At 40.4% G+C, this 23,189-nt stretch overlaps 1 protein-coding gene across 1 annotated transcript in view; it reads right to left on the bottom strand.

Moving 5' to 3' along the window:
• LOC126295359 (tRNA-dihydrouridine(47) synthase [NAD(P)(+)]-like) overlaps positions 1 to 23,189 on the bottom strand; it is a 174,598-nt gene that overhangs the window by 110,306 nt on the left and 41,103 nt on the right. The window contains exon 3 of the mRNA XM_049987834.1: positions 17,236 to 17,509. Within this exon, the coding sequence (XP_049843791.1) occupies positions 17,236 to 17,509 (274 nt within the window). The remainder of the gene's footprint in view (positions 1 to 17,235; positions 17,510 to 23,189) is intronic.

Raw genomic sequence — 23,189 nt, 5'->3', positions numbered from 1 at the left:
TTAGAAGTAGTCACAATCAGGCTACAGTTGCCTATTACAAACAATATTCTGAGGTGCTTAAAATGCTATTAGGATCGCAAAGAGTATGTGGTGAGTAAATAGAATAGCAAATTCACATGATAAAATTAAAACCATATGGTCAGTTGTGAAGGAAGTATTTGATCAGCAGCATAAGGTCAACGATATACAGTCAGTTCGTAGTAAAAATACTGATAAATCAGTATTTAACAATCATTTTCTCAGTATTGCTGGTGAATTAAATAAATGCCTTTCTGAGAATCATGTCTGAAATACTCCTCTGTGATACACACAAGGGGGAGATTGAGTCAATAATTAAATCACCAAGGACTAAGGACTCTCACGGATATGATGGAGTGCCTAGCAGGATATTAAAGTACTGTGCTGAACATGTTAGTCCTGTAATTAGCCATATTTGTAATTTTTCCATTAGGAACGATCAGTTTCCTGAACAATTAAAGCATTCAGTAGTAATGCTGTTGTATAAAAAGAGAGAAAGGGATAATGTAGACAACTTTAGACCTACTTCTAAGCCACCAGTGTTTGCTAAAGTTATTGAAAGACTGTGTATGTAAGGATAATTGATCATTTTATATCACATGATCTGCTATCAAATGTAGAGTTCGGCTATAGAAGTCATTTCACAACTGAAAATGCTATATTCTCTTTTCTCTGTGATGTGCTGGATGGGTTAAACAGACAGTTTCGAATGCTAGGCCTATTTTTTGATATAACTAAAGCGTTTGATTGTGTTTATCACAAGATATTGCTCCAGAAGTTGGACCATTACAGAATACGGGGAGCAGCTCACAATTGGTTCACCTCTTACTTTACCAACAGGCAGCAAAATGTCATTACTCACACTGTTGAGAATGGCTGTGAAGTGGGGTCTGAGTGGGGTACAGTCAAGTGGGAGGGGGGGGGGGGGGGGTGCCCCAGGGATCAGTGTTGGGGCTGCTCCTGTTCCTTATTTATATAAATGATATGCCCTCTAGTATTATGGGTAACTCTAAAATATTTCTGTTTGCTGACGACAGTAGCTTAGTAGTAAAGGACGTTGTATGCAACATTGATTCGGTTTCAAGTAGAGCAGTACATGACCTCAGTTCATGCCTTGTAGAAAATACACTAATGCTCAATGACAGTAAGACTCAGTTTTTACAGTTTCTAACACACAATTCAACAAAACACGACATTCTAATTTCACAGAATGGGCATATGACTAATGAAACTGAACAGCTCAATTTTCTAGGTGTTCAGATAGATAGTAGACTACTGTGGAAATTCCACGTCAGGATCCTGTTCAAAGACTCAGTGATGCCATTTTTACTATTCGAATGGTGTCCGAAGTAAGTGATTGTTTGACACAAAAATTAGTCTACTTTGCTTATTTTCATTTGTTTATGTCATATTATATATTGTGGGGTAACTCTTGCCATTCTAAAAGGATATTTTTGGCTCAGAAACGGGCGGTTCTGGCAATGAGTGGTGTGAGTTCACGAACCTCTTGTCGACCCCTGTTCACTAGTCTGGGTACTTTGACATTGGCCTCTCAATATCTATATTCTTTACTGTTGTTTCTTTTTAAGAACATCAGCTAATTCCCAAGAGTAAGCAACTTTCACTCAGTTAATACTCAGCACAAATCCAACCTGCATTTCAATTCAGACTTCCTCAACTCCAGTATACCGATGCGTCTACTTTCAATAAATTATGACAAGAATTCAAAAATCTTAGCAGTAATCAACGTGATTTCAAATCAAAACTAAAAGAGTTTCTTCATGCTTAATCCTTCTATTCTGCTGAGGAGTTCCTTGAACTATTAAGTTGATTCTTATGTTATATCGTTGACTGCATTTACTGAAACTTATGGCTTGACTTTTTTTGGGTTCATGAACACTGTACTTTTATCTGTTATTACTTTCATGTTGTAATTTAATGTACTTACACTTTCCATGACCTTGGAGATTTGCTCCTCAATTTGGTCCTATTAAACTTGACGTGTAAATAAATAAACTGTTGGGCATTTGCCATATTTACTTGAATATAAGACATGGTTTTTTTCCCAAATTAATCATTTGGAATATACAGCATCATCTTATATCTGCATATTAAATTATTGGTGCTGGCAGTCAACACTATGATGATGTTTTGTAGAGAATATAGAGGTAGTCTTATGTTTCTAGGGGGTAAGCTTATGTGTAGAGATGTAACTTGGGCTACTGAGGTGATGTGCAGATTTATTTTGAAGAATCTGGGAGGACGAGGCATGGCAAACGATACTCACATTCCAACAGACTCGAGATTGCGTGATAAGCCGAAGCCGCAGATATAGTATTGGCATAGCTAGAACACTCGCACGATACCAACTCGTGTAGCGCTAGTGCACGAAAGAGTTCGAGAAGCTATGAACTAGCCACTACAACAGCTCTGATTAAAATTTGATGGATTCGTGAAACACAGGAGCAGATAGCATTACATTTTATCATCTTACAAACTTTTGCTGTATTTGAACAGGTTTGTGATAAATTTCTCATATACAGGGTGTTACAAAAAGGTACGACCAAACTTCATCACACACAAAGAAAGAAAATATGTTATGTGGACATGTGACTGGAAACGCTTACTTTCCATGTTAGAGCTCACTTTATTACTTCTCTTCAAATCACATTAATCACGGGGTGGAAACACACAGCAACAGAACGTACCAGTGTGACTTCAAACACTTTGTTACAGGAAATGTTCAAAATGTCCTCCGTTAGCGAGGATACGTGCATCCACCCTCCGTCGCCCTGGAGAATGGCGTATTGTATCACAGCCGTCCACAACACGAGCACGAAGAGTCTCTACATTTGGTACCGGGGTTGCGTAGACAAGAGCTTTCAAATGCCCCCGTAAATGAAAGTCAAGAGGGTTGAGGTCAGGAGAGTGTGGAAGCCGCGGAATTGGTCCGCCTCTACCAATCCGTCGGTCACCGAATCTGTTGTCGAGAAGCGTACGAACACTTCGACTGAAATGTGCAGTAGCTCCATTGTGCACGAACCACATGTTGTGTCGTACTTGTAAAGGCACATGTTCTAGCAGCACAGGTAGAGTATCCCGTATGAAATCGTGATAACGTGCTCCATTGAGCGTAGGTGGAAGAACATGGGGCCCAATTGAGACATCACCAACAATGCCTGCCCAAACGTTCACAGAATATCTGTGTTGATGTCGTGATTGCACAATTGCGTGCGGATTCTCGTCAGCCCACAAACGTTGCTGTTGTGAAAATTTACAATTTGATCACATTGGAATGAAGCCTCATCCTTAAAGAGAACATTTGCACTGAAATGAGGATTGACACATTGTCGGATGAACCGTCTGCAGAAGTGTACCCGTGGAGGCCAATCAGCTGCTGATAGTGCCTGCACACACTGTACACGGTACGGAAACAACTGGTTCTCCCGTAGCACTCTCCATACAGTGACGTGGTCAACGTTACCTTGTACAGCAGTAACTTCTCTGACGCTGACATTAGGGTTATCGTCAACTGCTCGAAGAATTGCCTCATTCATTGCAGGTGTCCTCGTCGTTCTAGGTCTTCCCCAGTCACGAGTCATAGGCTGGAATGTTCCGTGCTCCCTAAGACGCCGATCAATTGCTTTGAACGTCTTCCTGTCGGGACACCTTCATTCTGGAAATCTGTCTCGATACAAACGTACTGCGCCAATGTTATTGCCCTGTGCTAATCCGTACATCAAATGGGCATCTGCCAACTCCGCATTTGTAAACATTGCACTGACAGCAAAACCACGTTTGTAATGAACACTAACCTGTTGATGCTATGTTCTGATGTGCTCGATGCTAGCACTGTAGAGCAATGAGTCGCATGTCAACACAAGCACCGAAGTCAACATTACCTTCCTTCAATTGGGCCAACTGGCGGTGAATCGAGGAAGTACAGTACATACTGACGAAACTAAAATCAGCTCTAACATGGAAATTAAGAGTTTCCGGACACATGTCCATGAATGTGACACTTAGTTAAAACAAGAAGGAAAATTAATCCAGGAAATAAATCATATTAAACGAACTGTAATTGTTACCACAAGAACAAGTTGCAGAGGAAAGACATATCAGTACCGACAGATGTCACCAGATTGCCGGACACGCGAAAGTTCAAGAATGAGACTGAATCTTAATTGTGATCTTTTATTTATGCATTCATTATGTATGACCTGCCCCCCCCCCAGAAGATGTTGCACTCTGTTTCACTGTTACTCAAGCTCAGCATTACAGAAGGGATGGGAGGTGAACAGTGACACCAGTTTGGCTGGGAGCTAGGATGACTGCAGGGAGGGGAGTGCTGAACAGGTAGCAAATTTAGTTGTGTTGCCGTCAATTGAGGGCATCTATGCCATGTGCTTTGGCTTTTAATCAACATCTACAACATTTAAACTGCAGTTAGCATGAACCCATTTGTAATCGTAACAGAATTACTTTAAAATTGGGCAAATACTCAACAATAGTATTCATTTCTGCAGGATATGGTAAAAGTCAAGGCAGGGGCCAGTGCTGTATTTACACGTTTCTTGCTGCAATGTTGTCAACAACTGCCGTGATGTACTACGGGAATGGATGAAGGTGTGTCAGCTGGTCCTGTCAATGGGAGAGTGGGAGGGAAGTGATGTGTTTGGAAGAGTGAAGTACTGTAATATTCTCACACCTACTTACAAATGATATCTATTCCAAGGGGGTGGGGGTAGGGGGGGCCAAAAAGGGGAGGGGGAGGAGAAGAAGGAGGAGGAGGAGGAGGAGGAGGAGGAGGAGGGGGGGGGGGATAAGAAGAAGAAAGAAAGAAAGCTGTGTTCTTAGGTCCCATTGTGAAGACAACCTCAAAAGTAGCAAAATATTTGGAAGAAACTGCCAAATATTTGCGAAAATGAAGATATAGATTTTACAGCTGTGTTATCATCTACACCTACATCTACGTGATTACTCTGCTATTCACAGTAAAGCGCCTGGCAGAGGGTTCAATGAACCACCTTCAAGCTGTCTCTCTACCGTTCCACTCTTGAACAGCGTGCAGGAAAAATGAGCGCCTACACTTTTCGGTGTGAGCCTGATATCTCTTATTTTATCACGATCATTACTCCCTATGTAGGTGGGTGTCAAAAAAATGTTTTCGCAATTGGAGGAGAAAACTAATGATTGACATTTCATGACAAGATACCGGTGTAACGAAAACACCTTTGTTTTAATGATTAGCACTCCAATTCACATATCATGCCTGTGGTACTATCTCCCCTATTGTGTGATAATACGAACAGCTGCCCCTCTTTGAACATTTTCAATGTCATTCGTCAGTCCCACCTGATGCGGATCCCACACCGCACAGCAGTACTCCAGAATAGGGCGGACAAGCGTGGTGTAAGCAGTCTCTTTGGTAGACCTGTTGCACCTTCTAAGTGTTCTGGCAATGAATCGCAGTCTTTGGTTTGCTCTGACCACAATATTATCTATGTGATCGTTCCAATTTAGGTTATTTGCAACTCTAATCCCTAAGTATTTAGTTGAATTTAGAGCCTTCAAATTTGTGCAACTTATTGCACAATCAAATTTTAGTGGATTTCTTTTAGTACTCATGTGAATAACTTCAAACTTTTATTTATTCAGGGTCAATTTCCACTTTTCGCATCATACAGGTATCTTATGTAAATCCTTTTGCAATTCATTTTGGTCATCTGATGACTTTACAAGATGGTAGATGACAGCATCATCTGCAAACAATCTAACACGGCTACTCAGATTGTCTCCTATGTCATTACCGTAGATCAGGAACAATAGAGGGCCTATAACACTTCCTTGGGGAACGCTGGATATTACTTCTGTTTCACTCGATGACTTTCCATCTATTACTACATACTGTGGCCTTTCTGACAGGAAATCATGAATCCAGTCGCACAACTGAGGCAATACTCCATAGGCACGCAGTTTGGTTACAACTTGTGAGAAACGGTGTCGAAAGCCTTCAGGAAATCTAGACGTATGGAATCAATTTGACATCCCCTGTCGATAGCACTCATTACTTCACGAGTATAAAGAGCTAGTTGCGTTTCAAAATAACGATATTTCCTGAAACTGTGCTGACTATGTGACAATAAATAGTTTTGTTCGAGGTAATTCATAATGTTCAAACACAGTATATGTTCCAGGAACCCACAGCAAATCGACATTAGTGATATGGGCCTGTAATTCAGCGGATTACTCCTACTTCCCTTTTTGGGTATTGGAGTGACTTGAGCAATTTTCCAGTCCTTAAGTATCGAACTTTCCGTGAGCGATGAGTTGTATACAATTGCTAAATATGGAGCTATTGTATCAGCACACCCTGAAAGGAACCTGACTGGTGTACAATCTGGATTGGAGGCCTGGCTGTTATTAAGTGATTTAAGCTGCTTCTATATTTCTCATCTTCGGAATTGTTCTTGATTGGAATTCAGACAATTAAAAATAGTGATACAGGTTCATAAGCAAAAAAGGTAGAAAAGAAAAAGATCTGAAATTCAATGTAAATCATTTCATTTTCTTTATTTTATTTGTCCTAGTAATATCAAAATGTTGACAATTAATAAATGGTATAAGTTTAAAATAGGTATATCATTAATTTTTTGGCACGTACTTCATGTCAATAAAACAGTCTGTAATTTTAATTCCATGGTCAGAATGTGTTTAAAATGAATTTTTCTCAAGGAGCCTCTTAAGAAAAGGGGTTTCTCTTCTATTCAGGGTCATCTCACACTCAGGTAAATACGTAGTTTTCTTTTCTCTCTCTCTCTCTCTCTCTCTCTCTCTCTCTCTCTCTCTCTCACACACACACACACACACACACACACACAAAGCAGCACACCACATGACACAAGATGATCATCTCCGGCAGCTCGGACCGCAATGCAATGGTCACGTAGAAAGGAAGCAGCAATCTGGAGGGGGTGGGGAAGGGGAAGGGATAGTAGAGTATGGGTGGGGGGAGAGAAGAGTGCTGTCTGATCGAGTGTGCAGGGACCAGAATGCCAGCAAATGCAAAGTCAGGAGCTTGGGAGATAGTGAGGTGACGAGCAGAAAAGGAGAGGAGCAGTGAATAGGAAAGACTGGGGAGTGTGCGTTGGCATAGGGCATACACAAAAAGCAGGAGGGGATGAGAATAGGGAGAAAATGGCACAACAGAGGGGGGGCAGAAACTAATGGGTGAAGGCTATGGAGCAGTAGGTTACTGTAGGTCGAGACCGGGATTATTACGGAAGTGGAGAATGCATTGTAAGGGTAACTCCCATCTGCAAAGTCCAGAAAGCTGGTGTTGGAGGGAAGGATTCAGATGGCCCGGGGTGTGACACAGCCATTGAAATCAAGCATGTTACGTACAGCTGCATGTTTTGCCACAGGATAGTCTACTTTGCTCTCGGCCACAGTCTGACTGTGGCCGTTCATCCGGGTGGATAGCTGTTTGGTAATCAACCTGGAGTTCCCACTGTTTAATTTCAAATATGAGCAAGGAAAAATATTATTTCAAATTGTTGCTGAGTGATGGGAGAAGTGCAGCAGCGGAGGGGGGGAGGGGAATAATACGAAGATTGGGAGTTGTCCAGAAAGTAGCGCACCACATTTTTGTTCAACAAATATTTATTGAACACGATGAAAAGTACACACAAGAAAGTATGATGTTTCTTCTGTGCTCCATGTTTTTCCATTTAACTTCCTGCAGCAAGACACAAGGGTGCATATGCCAAGACAAAATCACTCCTTCTTCTGGTCACAAAGCCATTTCTTCACACTGTGCGAACTGTCCCTTCGTCATCCTCAATATGTCTTCCATGAACGGCATCTTTTAGTGGCCCAAACTAGTGGAAGTCTGAGGGAGGTAGGTCAGGGCTGTAAGTAGATGGGCTAACACAGTCTAACGCCATTTAGTGATGTGTTCCTAAGTCCTGAAACTTGTGTGAGGTCGAGCATTATCGTATCGTATAAAACAGTCACCTGGCTTATTGACTGTATCTACACTCCCTTTGCCAATCGGTAGCTTCTGCGCAAACTGCCGACTTGTTCCATATCGGTCCTCGTGAACGAGCACTTCGGTGAGCTGCAAATCGTCAAGTGTGGCAGCTGCAGCTGCCCTCCCTGAATGCTGCAAATCTTGGAGCTAAGCCAAACCACCTTCTTGTAAAGCCCCCACCCTCTTTTCCCAGTGACTGACCATATATCTGTTGACTGCAGATGCTCTGAAACTGCACGCAGGACTTCATGACTCTTCCTGACAGTCTTTCTCTGCAGTGAGAAATTAGGTGGTGATGTGCTGATTGTAACTTCCCTCACTTAGCTGCAGTAACATAAAAATAACATTCTTATTTGCATATATATAAACAAAAAAACAAAACAAAAAACTATTTAGTATTGTCATAAAAGCCCATACTCGGTGAATGAGTGCTAAGCCCCTGAGAGGAATATAAGGTGCAATTTCTGTAACTTTGATCAAGAATACAGTACAATTTTTTTTACTGCAAACTTCGCTCCTTTTACCATACTATTATACAGGAGAGACCATTTTTGTCTCAGTTTCAATCATTTTATGTGATACACAGTTTAAAATGCCAGTGAGTGAAGATGTGAAAATTATCCAAGCTTTATCATTTACTTAGTTTTGTGTCATAGTTGCATACAATGTTTTATGGGGACTTCTTTAGAAAGAGCATGATCAATTTCAAATCTTGTGTTATGTCAAAAGGTAAAACATTAAAAAAAAATATAAAATTTTAAAATACATAAATAGTATTTGAACAATCTATATGCACAGACCACAACAGTGTCGTTTATGACATATCTGCATCTAACTAATTAATGGAAAATCTCATATAAAGAAGTGAAACAATTACTAACAAAGAGATAGAGGGGCTGACAAGTACTTACCTCAGCTCAGTACAGCCGATAGAAACACAAAAAACAGAACCGAAAATTTACGTTCTTAGCTTCCGGAACAAATGTTCCTTCATCAGGGAGGAGAGAGGGGAAAGAAAGGGAAGAAGGGAAAGTGGATTTAGTTAATCACAACCCAGGTTATGAAGCAACAGGGAAAGGAAAACAGGGAAGGTAGCAAGGATGGAGGAACATTTATTCCGAAAGCTAGGAACTTAAATTTTCGGTTGTTTTTTGTGTTTCTATTGGCTGTACCGAGCTGAGGTAAGTACTGGCCAGCCCCTCTATCTCTTTGTTAGTAATTGTTACATATCTGCATCTCTAATCTTTAACTGTAACACAATTCCAGTGGAACATTCGAAATAACTATTCATACATACGTCAACAAAACAAATGTCGAAACTTCCTAGCAGATTAAAACTGTGTACCCGACAGAGACTCGAACTCGGGTCCTTTGCCTTTCACGGGCAAGTGCTCTACCATCTGAGCTACCCAAGCATGACTCACGCCCGATACTCACAGCTCACTTCTACCAGTATCTTGTCTCCTACCTTCCAAACTTTACAGAAGCTCTCCTGTGAACCTTGCAGGACTAGCACTCCTGAAAGAAAGGATATAGCAGAAACATGGCTTAGCCACAGCCTGGGGGATGTTTCCAGAATGAGATTTTCACTCTGCAACAGAGTGTGTGCTGATATGACACTTCCTGGCAGATTAAAACTGTGTGCCCGACCGAGACTCGAACTCGGGACCTTTGCCTTTCGCTCAGATGGTAGAGCACTTGCCCGCGAAAGGCAAAGGTCCCGAGTTCGAGTATCGTTCGGGCAGAGAGCTTTAATCTGCCAGGAAGTTTCATATCAGCGCACACTCCGCTGCAGAGTGAAAATCTCATTCTGAAAACAAATGTCATTAAGGGAAAACTTCAGAGGCTCCCACAGTAGTTTTAGTATGTGTTCATGCACACTGTCATCACATTTTTATTTTATATTCTGTTTTTAACCAAATTTTTCCAAGGGAGTGCTGAGAAGTAGTGTGTCTGATTTTTTCATTCTGTCCTCAATATCCGTCGAGGTCTTAGATGTCAGGCATATTACTTAGTAGACTTCCTAACTTTGCTGACAAGTTGCAAAGCTCTACCGCTAAAGGGTTCCAAAGTATAGTGTATAACACAGCGGTGTGCAGCTTAACAATGTCAGTGCGTGAGAAACGTGTGCTGGAATCAAATTTCTAGCCTTCCATGCGCAGAGCACCCTCTACTTCACCATGAAAATGTCAGACCGTGCACGAGTGCTATGACGTCTGTAACACCCTGACACCTCAGGTTCACTGTCATGAATCACCCTCCGTACAGTCTCGACTTGGCCCCATCCGATATTCATCTCATTCCATGTCCTGAAGGTGTAAAATGTTAATAAAATTTGTTTTATTTAAAAAGCTTTCAGAATTTTCACACGCCAAATTTGGAGGCATTCTTTTTCAGCATGTCTTTGTAATTTATTGGGAACACTGGTATTTTCATGCAATTAGCAATAAAATATACAAAGTATGTAGTGAGTAGCACCTATCCTTTCCATAGTCTTATCATTATTCCGTCATTAATTTTCCACTGTTTTATTTTCTAAGGATGCTCAGTCACAGACAGGCACAACAAAAAGAATATGAACAGGTAAACTTTATGCCTAAAGACCTCTGGCCTCGGTACCGAGAGACAGTGGTCATGTGTGTACAAGTTTCATTTGCAAGAATGTGTGTGTGCATGTCGTCTAATTCAGAAGGTCTTTCAACTGGAAGCTTACATGCTTGATAGTGTAACAAAATAGATAGAGGAGCTGGCCAGTACTTATCTCAGCTCAGTACAGCCGATAGATACACAAAAAACAACCGAAAATATACGTTCCTAGCTTTCGGAATAAATATTCCTTCATCAGGGAGAGAGAGAGAGAGAGAGAGAGAGAGAGAGAGAGAGAGAGAGAGAGAGAGAGAGAGAGAGAGAGAGAGAGAGAGGAAGGAAAGAAACGGAAGAAGGGAAAGTGGATTTACACAACCCAGGTTATGAAGCAACAGGGAAAGGAAAACAGGAGGGTAGCAAGAATGGAGGCATGGTTGTCAGAGGGAAGCCAAAGATATTCTACTGTAAGTACTGTGCCAGCTTCAAACCAAAGAGGATGCATACAGAAGTAAGAGGTATATAGCATAAAGATAAACACAACTGTGTAGGATGAAAAGATGCGTGAATGGCTAAAGGGGAAAGGGAAAGATGAGAAGACTGAAGAGTAAATGGGAGTGAGATGTTTAACGTAGGTTCAGTCCAGGTGGATGGTGGGATGAAAGGATGTGTTGGAGTGCAAGTTCCCATCTCCGCAGTTCAGAGGGACTGGTGTTGGGTGGGAGAAGCCAAATGGCACGTATGGTGTAGGGCCCCACCCAACACCAGTCCCTCTGAACTGCGGAGATGGGAACTTGCACTGCAACACATCCTTTCATCCCGCCATCCACCTGGACTGAACCTACGTTAAACAATCTCACTCCCATTTACTCTTCAGTCTTCTCCTCTTTGAGCTGAGGTAAGTACTGGGCAGCCCCTCTATCTATTTTGTTAGCATTTGTTTCACATCTTTATATGAGATTTTCCATTAGTCATGTTTGATAGTCTTTTTGTTTTGTCTACAGGGTGGAGGGTAAAAACCGTAGAGGGAGACCAAGAGATGAATACACTAAGCAGGTTCAGAAGGATGTAGGTTGCAGTAGGTACTGGGAGGTGAAGAAGCTTGTACAGGATAGAGTAGCATGGAGAGCTGCATCAAACCAGTCTCAGCACTGAAGACGACAACAACAACATACCAATAACAAAAAATAAATAAATGGAAATCATGCTTTACTTTAACCCCATACAACAACATGGGACTCAACATCTCCACTATATGGTGAATAACAATCTCTCCTTTTGATAATCAAACAATGGAAAATCCAGAATGGAATTTAACAATATTATGTAAAGGAAAGCTAATTCTGACAAAGGCCTTACTGGCAATAAGCTATTATTTGTGACAGTCTCCTTTTGATAATATTGTCATTATTCCATTCTGGGTTTTCCATTTTTAGATTTTGTCAAAATCATTCTGAAGAAAAGAATAATTGATCTTCTGATCAATAAAATAACACATACCAAGAATTTATGTTCTGCCACCCAACTCCTTTTACTATGAATAACAAAACTAGCGACTTTATTATAATACAACTTACATGCTACCCATTCACTTATTAGTGTTTCGATTGAAATGTTCTGTACTTAAGACTCAGAAATCTTGAAATCTACAAAGTCAATTTTTAGACAGCCAAACTGTACAGTCTTCATGCAAGATGATAAAGTATTTGATGGTTTCCAGAAACTCTTGGTAAGAGCCCCACACACAATGCATCTTCTTTGTCAAATTATACACACACACACAAATAGTTTCAGCTTGTGAAGTTAAGACAGACTGAAGTTAAAAATATGAGATCAAAACTTGCAGAGATTGGAAGTTACTAATGCTTCTTGCAGGAAACAGAACATAACAGTGGACCCTAATGCAACGAGGCACTGACTTTAAATGTTGTCCGAGTTTAACGAGCATGCGAGGAGGATCCAGAACACACACTCACCTTGGATCTGAGTGTACACCACTTTGAAACTTTCCTGTACATTAAATCTGAGTTGTGTCTGGATAAGAACATTCCACATCAATAGCAATGTTCCTGGTTGAAATAACAGGCGGGCACAGTTTTAATAAAAAATAAATAATGGGAAAAATCAACACCAAAACCTGAAAAAAACATAAATAGTACTAATATTATTTGGAATAAACACATTCTTTTGCTGTTGTTTTTAGTCCAAAGACTTGTTTGATGCAGCTCTCCATGATATCCAAAGCTCTTCATCTCAGAATAACTCCTGCAATTTACATCCTTCTGAATCTGCTTGTAGTATTTGTCTCTTGGGTCACCCTCTAACTGGTGATCGCTTGATGTCTCAGATTGTATCCTATCAATTGATTCCTTTTTTTAGTCAAGTTATGCCACAAATTTCTTTTTTACCCATTCTATTTGCTACCTCGTGATTATTTATGCAATAAATCCATGTATCTTCAGCATACTTCTGTAGCACCACATTTCGAAGCTTCTATTCATTTCCTGTCTATTTTGTTTATCTTTCATGATTCACTTCCAGACATGGCTACACTACATAAAAATATTTTCAGAAAAGACCTCCAGGCACTTAAATCTATATTTTATGTTAATAAATTTCTCTTCTTAAGCAATGTTTTTTTTCTTTCTACTGCTATTCTACAAATTACATTCTCTATATGTCAGCCATCATCAGTTTTTTTACTACCCAAAGAGCAAAACTCTACACTCTAAGTGTTTCGTTTCCTTACCTAATTCCCCCTGTCATTTCAACTACATTCCATTATCCTTGTTTTACTTTTGTTGATGTTCATCTTACATCCTCCTTTCATGACACTGTCCATTCCATTCAACTGTTCTTCCAAGTCCTTTGGTGTCTCAGACAGATAAGAAAACTTCAAAGGTTTTATTTCTTCTCTCTGAATTTAAATTCCTATTCCAAATTTGCTTTGGTTTCCTTTACTGCTTATTCAGTGTACAGATTGAATAACATCAGAGATAGTCTACAACCCTGTCTCACTCCCTTCTCAACGACAGCTTCCCATTCATGCCTTTCAACTCTTTATAACTGCCATCTGGTTTCTGTACAAGTTGTTAATAACCTTTTGTTCCCTGTATTTTACCCCTACTACCTTAAGATCTTCAAAGAGAGTATTCCAGTCAAACTGTCAAAAGCTACCTCTAAGTCTACAAATTCTATAAATGCAGGTTTGGCCTTTCCTTAACCTATCTTCTAAGATAAGCCACAGGATCAGTACTGCTTTACATATTCCTACATTTCTCTGGAATCCAAACCGATCTTCCCTGAGGTTCACCTGTCCCAGTTTTTCCATTCTTATGTAAAGAATTCATGTTAGTATTTTGCAACCATGACTTATTAAGCTCGGAGTTCAATGATTTTCATATCTCTCAGCACCTTTTTTTAAAAACTGGAATTACTACATACTTCTTGGGTCTGAGATATTTCTCCTGTCTGATATATCTTGCACACCAGATGGGAGAGTTTTGTCGTAGCTGGCTCTCCCAAGGCTACCAGTAGCTCGACGGAATGTTGTCTACTCCCAGGACCTGGTTTCCACTTTGTCTTTCAGTGCTCTGTCAAATTCTTCTCGGAGTGTCATGTCTCCCATCTCCCCTTCACCTACGTCCTCTTCCATTTCTATAATGCCGTCTATTAATGCTAATTCCCAGTTTGTCTAGTGATAAAATGATCATATGGTGTTATTGGCCACAAGACCTTGTCTACAGTTATATTGTCACCTGTTGCAAGTCTTTCTATGCAGCGACACTTTAGTAACAGGAACGTCTTTGGGATGAAAAGGTGATGAAATGATATGGTGAGCAGCAATTTGTCCTTTTCAAAATATTGTTATTATCCCAACCTGGATTTTCCACTGTTTGGTACAACCAAACGTTATTTATGAAGTAAGAAAATGGTAAAATAAAATTGCACATCGAATATAAAACACGGTCAAATGTTTTATTGTTATTTTGCACTCAATGAGCTGTATTGAAGGGATACGTGCATTTTTGGCACAAAACACAGCAGCTTCGTAACAGGAAATAGCTGCTCTGACATGGATATATGCATTCTTTGGATCACCACATTACCTTGTAGATTGGCAGAATTCCAAAGAACAGTTATATCAACAGCAGACACATGGTGGAAGAGACAGAAATATTACAACAACTCCTGTATAGTGAAAAAATGTAGGCGGCCATTTAATGTGATTCAAGCATGTAATGATGAATAGAATATGACATTTGTTCATTCAAAATTAGCAAAGAAAGTTATATATAAAAATCTGGTGCAACAAAGATATAAATTCCGGATTTCAAGGTAACTATTACAGATCTGGAGATGAAGTCCAAGAGAACGACCATCACAGACAGGTGAAAAAGATGATACCACACTGGAAGAAATAGTTACCCTGCAAATCTTATCGTATCCTTCCCTTCTGTTGCAAAAACCAAAAGAAATCATTGAGTAGACCTCAAATATAATTCGAAGAATTATTTGACCAACTAAAACACAGGAGAACTGTGCACCTTGGTCAAACTGAAGGCATTGCTGTGATAACCAGTAAGGCAAGTTTATATACTTTTGAGAAAAACACAAAAAAACTGTTCACAAATGTGAAAAAAATGTAATCTGTCTTGCCTTTTCCTAACCTTTATTAAGGCCAGCAGCAAACTGTAACACTTTCTTACATGACCAAACATAGGTCTATTACAACATTTACTGAATTTATTATTATTATTATTATTATTATATTTAGTGGACTTGTCTCACTTCTGCACCAAACAACCTTGATTTTGAACATGTCAAATAAATAAACAAGTAACTTAAAAACAACAACTCTTAGCACTTTACACATTACCAAATACTGTGAGGAGTCTGAGAATATACAATGCCCTAATAAAAGTCATAGGATTGGAAAACATGCCAGAAAGTCAAAACGCACATGAATGCTGTCAGGCAGAATCATCCTGTTGCACAATAATGCACACACCAACAGTGCCAATCAGATGAAGGTTAAGCTTCAGCAATTTGGTTGGGAAACACTGCAACATCATCTCCGCAGACTAGATCTTTCACTGTACGATTTTCACTTATTTGTCAACCTGAATACATACAGTATAATCCCGCTTTCATGTCCCCGGAATTAACGTTTTCTCGCCATTTACGACAGTTTTTATCGGACCCATCAAATTTCTGATGCCCACAATGTTAATTTGCACCCGATTTTGCGTCAATATATTTATAATTTTCCCGCGGTTTATGCATCACGAAAAAATGTTTGTGGAGAAAAAGTGATGTTGGCCATTCAGTAGCGTTTACAAATATTATGTCGTTAAGTTTATTGACACTGGCACTCTACTGAGTGAATTTGAACTGGTAAACGTGTAGAAGTTGGAACAATTCGTGCCATATTTCCCACTGTTGCCAAGCTCTACTTGGTGTGGTGACTGATGAGAGCAACTAGGATTGTTAGAATGAAGATATTGTGACCAATCACAATCATTTCCAAACTGTCTTTACTGCACAAATGCAGTTTCGTGATTGTTGTAATCATCGTGAAACCTTTGTCAAACCATATTTAGTGTGTTTAGGCATAAGGCCATTTGGAGCGCTGGTTGACACCGTCATTCAATTTGTGATTCTCAAATGTTTTTAGTTTAAACACAACACGAGTTACGTATTTTATTCATGATGAGCAAAATGTCTTTCGGGAATGTATTCTCATTGTCAAGTATTTACGTATTTTTTTATGTTATACAAACAAAGAATGTGAGTGATAGTTTGCATGTGTGTGTGGTTTTCTACATAATTGAGAAAGCACATCACTTGATACCTGAAAAAGATGACTACAGTGCACGAGACGCAGAACAAGACACATTCGAACACCGCAAAAAAATACTTATGTACATATTTGCACTTGACAACAAGAAAAATTTCTCGAATCGTGTCGTGCTAAGCATGAAATAATACGTAACTAGTGCAGTATTTCATTATTTAAATAATGAATGATAGTTGCTGCCTTTGAAAAACACTGATTATGATATATGAAATTTAATCAGACATTCGTACTTCCCAGACAGCTATCAGTTCCAGTTACATCAGTGGTTTTTATTAGATAATAAACCTTCATTAGATAATAAAAAACGTCCCTAACAAGTCTTTTAATGCCTGTTACTTACATATATCATAGATAATATGCAAGGGGGTATCCTATATGTAACTTTTACAGCATAAAACATTATTTCCCGAATTTTACATTTTCCCCGCATTTTACACCATTATTTTGAAGTCCCTCGTAAAGTGTAAAAGGGGGGTTTGACTGTACGTGAATGTCAGTTTCAGCTGGACGAGGAACTGCAATAGTGAGTGCAACTGTGGATCCATCAGCAGGTGAGCACGGTCTATGAAACAGGAATCGATCGTCTCGTCTTGCCACGGTATAAATGTCTTAATGCGTGTCGTAATTACTTTTGAATGGAACCATTCCAGGGTCTAGTTGTGGTAGGTGTTTGGTTTTCATTTTGTTGTCCCTTACAGCTGCACCAGCACACGAGGGTAAGGAAAAGTTACAGTACACTCACCGGCACGACAGACCCCAGGGGCAGTGACCGCGGGTGCGGAAGACTGGGCACTCCTCCGCGATGTCCGGCTGCTTGGTTTCCAGGTAGCTCTGGACGTCGTGCAGGTAGGTGCAGGTGGCCTCCCCGCGGCATTCAAACAGACGCTTCTGGTCATCCGGCCTCCCCGCGGCAAACTTCGCCACCGCCTCCGAGTCTGTCGGGCTGTCGATCAGGCTCGAGCAGAGGCACGACGCGCGGTCCACCCGGAACGGGCACGGCCGAGCCTTGTTCTGCCCTGCAACAGGAGATGCGTTCTCTTATACTGGGTATGTCTATAATGACAATACATGTCAGAAAAAAATGGCTCTGAGCACTATGGGACTCAACTGCTGTGGTCATTAGTCCCCTAGAACTTAGAACTAGTTAAACCTAACTAACCTAAGGACATCACACACATCCATGCCCAAGGCAGGATTCGAATCTGCGACCGTAGCAGTCGCACGGTTCCGGACTGCGTGCCTAGAGCTGTCAATGCTAACAGAAGCAAAACTGTAGTGTGTCTTGAAACTCTGTGAGTGTAAAAAATCCCATGGTGTTCAAAAATTGATCACCACTGCCTCAGTGGTCAACTTCTGTACTCATGCCTTTTGTGATGTGGGTTGACCGCATTGCATCAACTGCTCCACTTCACCTTTGGATTGTAACAGTCTAGTGAAACATCCCATTCCTCAAATGAGAGGTATCACATCCTTAAGTACATATGTCAGAGAAAAGATGTTCGTGACAGAGAGTAATCGATGAGTGGTGAGCACCCCAGTGTTGGGAGGAGTTTTGTGAGGATGAGTCAAATGGAAACCTTAAATATTTTTTTTTAAACATTATTTACTGTGCAGAAGTGGTACAAAGCACTATCACTTTTCAACATAATCTCCCCCACACTCAATGCAAGTCCTCCAGCCCTTACAAAGTGCATAAGTTCCTTTAGAAAAAAATTCTTTTTGTAGTCCGCGCAACCACTCATGCAGCACATGGTGTACCTCTTCATCAGAACGGAACTTCTTTCCTCCCACTGCGTCTTTGAGTCGTCCAAACACATGGAAATCACTTGGGCAAAGTCTGGTGATTATGGTGGACAAGGAAGACACTCAAAATGCAGGTTTGTGATTGTTGCAACTGTTGTATGGGCAGTGTGGGGTCTTGCATTGTCATGTTGCAAAAGGACATCTGCTCCGTCACCTTCTCGTTCAAAGCCCTGAAGAAGTTCTCCACAAGCATCGACACGTCATTCTCTCATTTCAGGAGTCAGCTGTCGTGGCACCCAACTTGCAGACACTTTGTGAAACTGGAACACATCATGCACAATGTGGTGTTCTGACCCATGACTAATCCGTAAACATGCTGCAATGTCATTCGGTGTCACTCGGCGGTTTTCCTTCACTACGCCTTCAACTGCTGCAATGTTCTGTGGAGTCACAACCCGTTGTGCCTGACCTGGACGAGGAGCATCTTCCACTGAAGTCACACCATTTGCGAACTTCCTACTCCGTTCGTAGACTTGCTGCTGTGACAAACGTGCATCACCGTACCGAACCTTCATTCGTCGATTAATTTCAATATGATTCACTACGCAAAAACAGAATAACATAACACTGTTCTTCCTTGGTGCGAGTCACAAGTGGGGCGGCCATCTTTATACTGATACTGCGACGGTATGTGTGCATCTGCACTATGATGCCACCTGCAGGCCATTTTGCACACTGTTTGTAGCACGCTTACCAACTTACAGGATAACGGCACGAAATTTCAATTTGTTATTACAAATTTAAGGTTTTCATTTGACTCACCCTCGTAAATCATAGGTGCTGATACCAGAGCTAACAATCCAGTGACTGTACAGAAGTGGGTAGCACTCAGACGATCCTACCTGCTGAGGTAGAGATAGTAGTTCCACAGAGGGGCAGTGCGGAAATGCGAAATGCCAAAGATAATGAATATATTTTAATTGTTAATTATCAAGCTGAATATCAGATCTGTTATGCATGTAGTACAGAGAGGCACTACGTGAGTTGGTAGCTGTCCTCATGTATCATGTATCGAGCTGTAATTCTGAAGATAATATAAGAATAACTTGAAACATCCTGGCAGATTAAAAATGTGTCCTGGGCTGAGACTCGAACTCGGGTCCTTTGCCTTTTGCGGGCAAGTGCTCTACCACGTATCCTTTCTTCCAAGAGTGCTAGTTCTGCAAGTCTGGAAGGTAGGAGATGAAGTACTGGAGGAAATAAAATTGTGAAGACGGGACGTGAGTCGTGCTTGGGTAGTTCAGTTGGTAGAGCCCTTGCCCGCAAAAGGCAAAGTTTGAGTCCCGATCAGGCACACAGTTTTAATCTGCCAGAAAGTTTCATATCAGAGCGCACTCTGTTGCAGAGTGAAAATCTCATTCTGATCCTCACTTCTTATTTGTGCAGTGGAGTGAATGAGAAAATAAGAAGTTAATTTTCAGCAGCTTTATCTGCAGCCTGTAAGAAGGCTAAGTCTGAGCCAAGTTGGACCAAGAAGGCACACACATTCATGGCTGGACCCTGATTAATAATATTTAACAGGGATCGAATATTCAGGATGTATATTCATTGTATATAAAACGAATGCTAAGCAAACCTGAAACGCTTCAACAGTACACCCACGTTTCATCACTAGGGGTGATGACTCGCCGCCGAGCACTGCTCTCGTCCACAACAAATTGTTTCCATTAGTGACACACGTTGACATGAGCCTGCACATGCTGTGGAGTAAACAGTTGCAGTATCCATCATGCACAAAACCTAGACATTTCCAAATGTCGTTCTAAAACTGTGAGAGTGCTCCGAACTAATATTCCGAGGATTTGTGTGAGCTGTCTCACAGTAAAGCATAGGTCGTCTCAAATAATATCACCCACTGTGTCGGTTGTTGTTTCTGTTGTGGAAGTAACAGGTCAGGAACACCTACTCCTTCCTAGAATTGACCATTTTCCCAGCCAGTTTTGAATGCACAATGCCATCAGAAACATGCTTGATGAGATATTCCACGATCCCAGTAAGCTCTCTCCAGATTGCCGTACATTTCAGTAGCATTTTTCTTCGAGAGAACAGACAACTTCACTGCAAAATACTGTTTGCGAAGATCAGCTATGATAATGTTTACAGCCTGTTATGAAACACATGTATTCTCACAGGCTGCCAAGACTCAACAGAGAGCTATCACTGTGAAATATGCAGTGAATAGCAATTAGAGTATGTAGTTAAATGACATGTGGACAGATGTCGCAAGTGAGCACTGTATAGGGACAACTCCTCTAACGTCACTTTTATTCAACGGAAGTAACCGATACCATATATATTTTCAAATTTAACTTTTAAGTTAATATTATCTCAGCTGTTTTCCTACAGGAATTTCATATTATTTTGTACACGATGTATTATATTTTGCACTAAAATCGATATGTACTAGGTCCATATGTACAGTTAAAATTACTCTTTTTTTTTTTTTTTTTTTTTTTTTTTTTTAGAAACATTTGAAATTATGAAATATTTGGCACACTTAAAATTCCTATTATTAATTGTGCCATCAGACAATATTTAGTATGTTTATTTCTGGATTCATTTATAAAATAATGGTAGAGATTAATACAAATTCACTTGTCGATAAAATCTGTAAACTATTTGGAATATTGTTAGTACTGCAGAATGAGTAATTGTGGACATGCCTCGGTTGTGGAAGAACGTGTTTTTATGTTTGGTAATAACAATGTAGTTTCTGATAACGAAGAGGAAATTGTAAAGACAGCGGAAGACAGAAAAACGTGAAAAAATAAACATCAAGATAAAAACAGGCAATTCTTCAACAGTTATGTCATTTGGAAACTACAATGCCAAAAATTTCAGCCTCAAGGAAAAACTCCTGGACATGAAGAACTGGAGCCAACTACAAGAAAAGATAATAAGTAAAACAGTTGTTTTTAAATCTTACTCGTTTCATAGCTTATTAAAAGAATCTATTATAAAATGAGTGAAAATCAACAAATGACATGAGGGAGGGAAAGATTACAGTACTTAACGGAAGAAAAACAAATTCATTCCTCACACATACCAGGGGAATAGTTTTGTAAAATGTGGCCCTTCCATTGAGCACAAAAATTCTGGAGGAGAGCTCTCTACTCCAAGAGCCTCATTTCTATGTAGATCGGCACAGCTGTAAGAGTCAAAGGACACGAGGCAGGGTTCCAATATATCCTTGATTTTATTCAATCTGTAAACTGAGGAAGCAATCAGGGAAAAAGAGAGATATTTGGCAAGTGAATTAAAGTGGTTTTGAGTCCAAAGATTGGTTTGCTGCAGCTCTCCCCATTGTTATATCCTATGCAAGACTCTTCATCTCTAAATAACTACTGCAACCTACCCCGTATGAACCCACTTACTGCACTCAAGTTGTGGGGCAGCAGGTGGAACTATTTGTTGAGTAATAAATGACATGTAGTAAAGACGCATTTCCCGGCCGAGTACCAACATATGGGGTGCGGCGGGTGGAAATAATTGTTAATGATAAATGAATGTGAAATGTCTTTCCCAACGATGCACCTATATGTGGGGCAGCGTATGGAAATATTGTTATTGAAATGTTCGTATTATTTATTTAATGCTGTTGTTTGTCGTTCTCAACACTGGCTCTCTAACTATAATATTGGCAACCAGAAAGTGATTAGCAAGACGTGAAGCCTGTAATTAGAATTCCTAGTGCCCACTTCAACTGAGAAATACACTTATAGCTACAGCTTACAGCTCTGAGGAATTAGGAGATTGTCTGGGATTCATAATCAAAAACGATTCTTTCAAAAATGTTCACTATATTCTGAAAGTCACAGACCAAAAAGAGTCCACACAATCCACCTACCAGAGCAGTTCAGAGTCTAATGCGCTGATGCAACTATAACTGTTCCAATTAAATGTTTAAGTGAATGCTCGCCATAATTTGATGATAATGTTCATCAAACGCCACGCTAAATAATGGTAGAATGTCTGTCCCGCGGCAGCACGTGAAAATATGACATACGCAAACTGAATATAGATAATTAAAGTCATCCCAGAATTAACACTTCACTCGAAAATGATTTCATGGTTACGCGTTTCCCGAGTAACTTATTACGGCATCCGATGCCGTTTATAGCAATAATACCGACGCGACGCGACTCCCGGCACAGATGGTGCGTTAATCAGTGTCTGGAGAGAACTGGGGCCTTATTTTCATCACACAGCATTCTTATACATAAAGCCGCGGTGCGGACGGCTAAGGGAACGCTTGATTAAATTCACTGTCCCGACTAGCCGCTGGGATAGTAATGCACCACTTTAAGTTATTAAATAAATCATTGCTTCCTTTGCTGATGGCCAATGAAGCTCTCAATTTAAATGTGCAATCAGCACACAGGTAAGTAATCATAATAAAAGTCTGACGTGGCCAAGTCCAATATTTTGGGCGAGAGAATTAATTTAATTACACTACACGCAGTAGACGAGCTCTGAACTTGCCCTTTGGAGATACGCTATCGCTATAGTTTTATAGTTGCTCCTGACATGCTAGAAACGTTTCAGGTTATTTATTTTTAAAGCATTGTGCAACATTTATGACGTCAGAGCTAGTTACAGTGCACTGGCTGGCACACAATGGAAAGACTGCTGTGAATTTTATACGGTGTGAGTACGCTGCTTACCTACAAAGTGCCCACCCCTTCCTCCAGTTTCTCTCCATTACCAAATTGATGATCCCTTGATGTATCAGGAAGTGTCCTCTCAACCAGTCCCATCCTTTGGACTGCACCACAAACTTTTTTCCCCAATTCGACGTAATGCCTCTTCACTAGTTATCTACAGTACAGATGTCTACACATACACACTTACACAGCAACAGAGCAGATGGTACATTGTGCCACTAGCAGTCAT

This window comes from Schistocerca gregaria, chromosome 11, assembly GCF_023897955.1.
Source record: "Schistocerca gregaria isolate iqSchGreg1 chromosome 11, iqSchGreg1.2, whole genome shotgun sequence".
In the NCBI taxonomy this organism is placed as follows: domain Eukaryota; kingdom Metazoa; phylum Arthropoda; class Insecta; order Orthoptera; family Acrididae; genus Schistocerca; species Schistocerca gregaria.
Note: the sequence above shows the minus strand (reverse complement) of the source record. Positions and strands in the feature narration are given on the sequence as shown.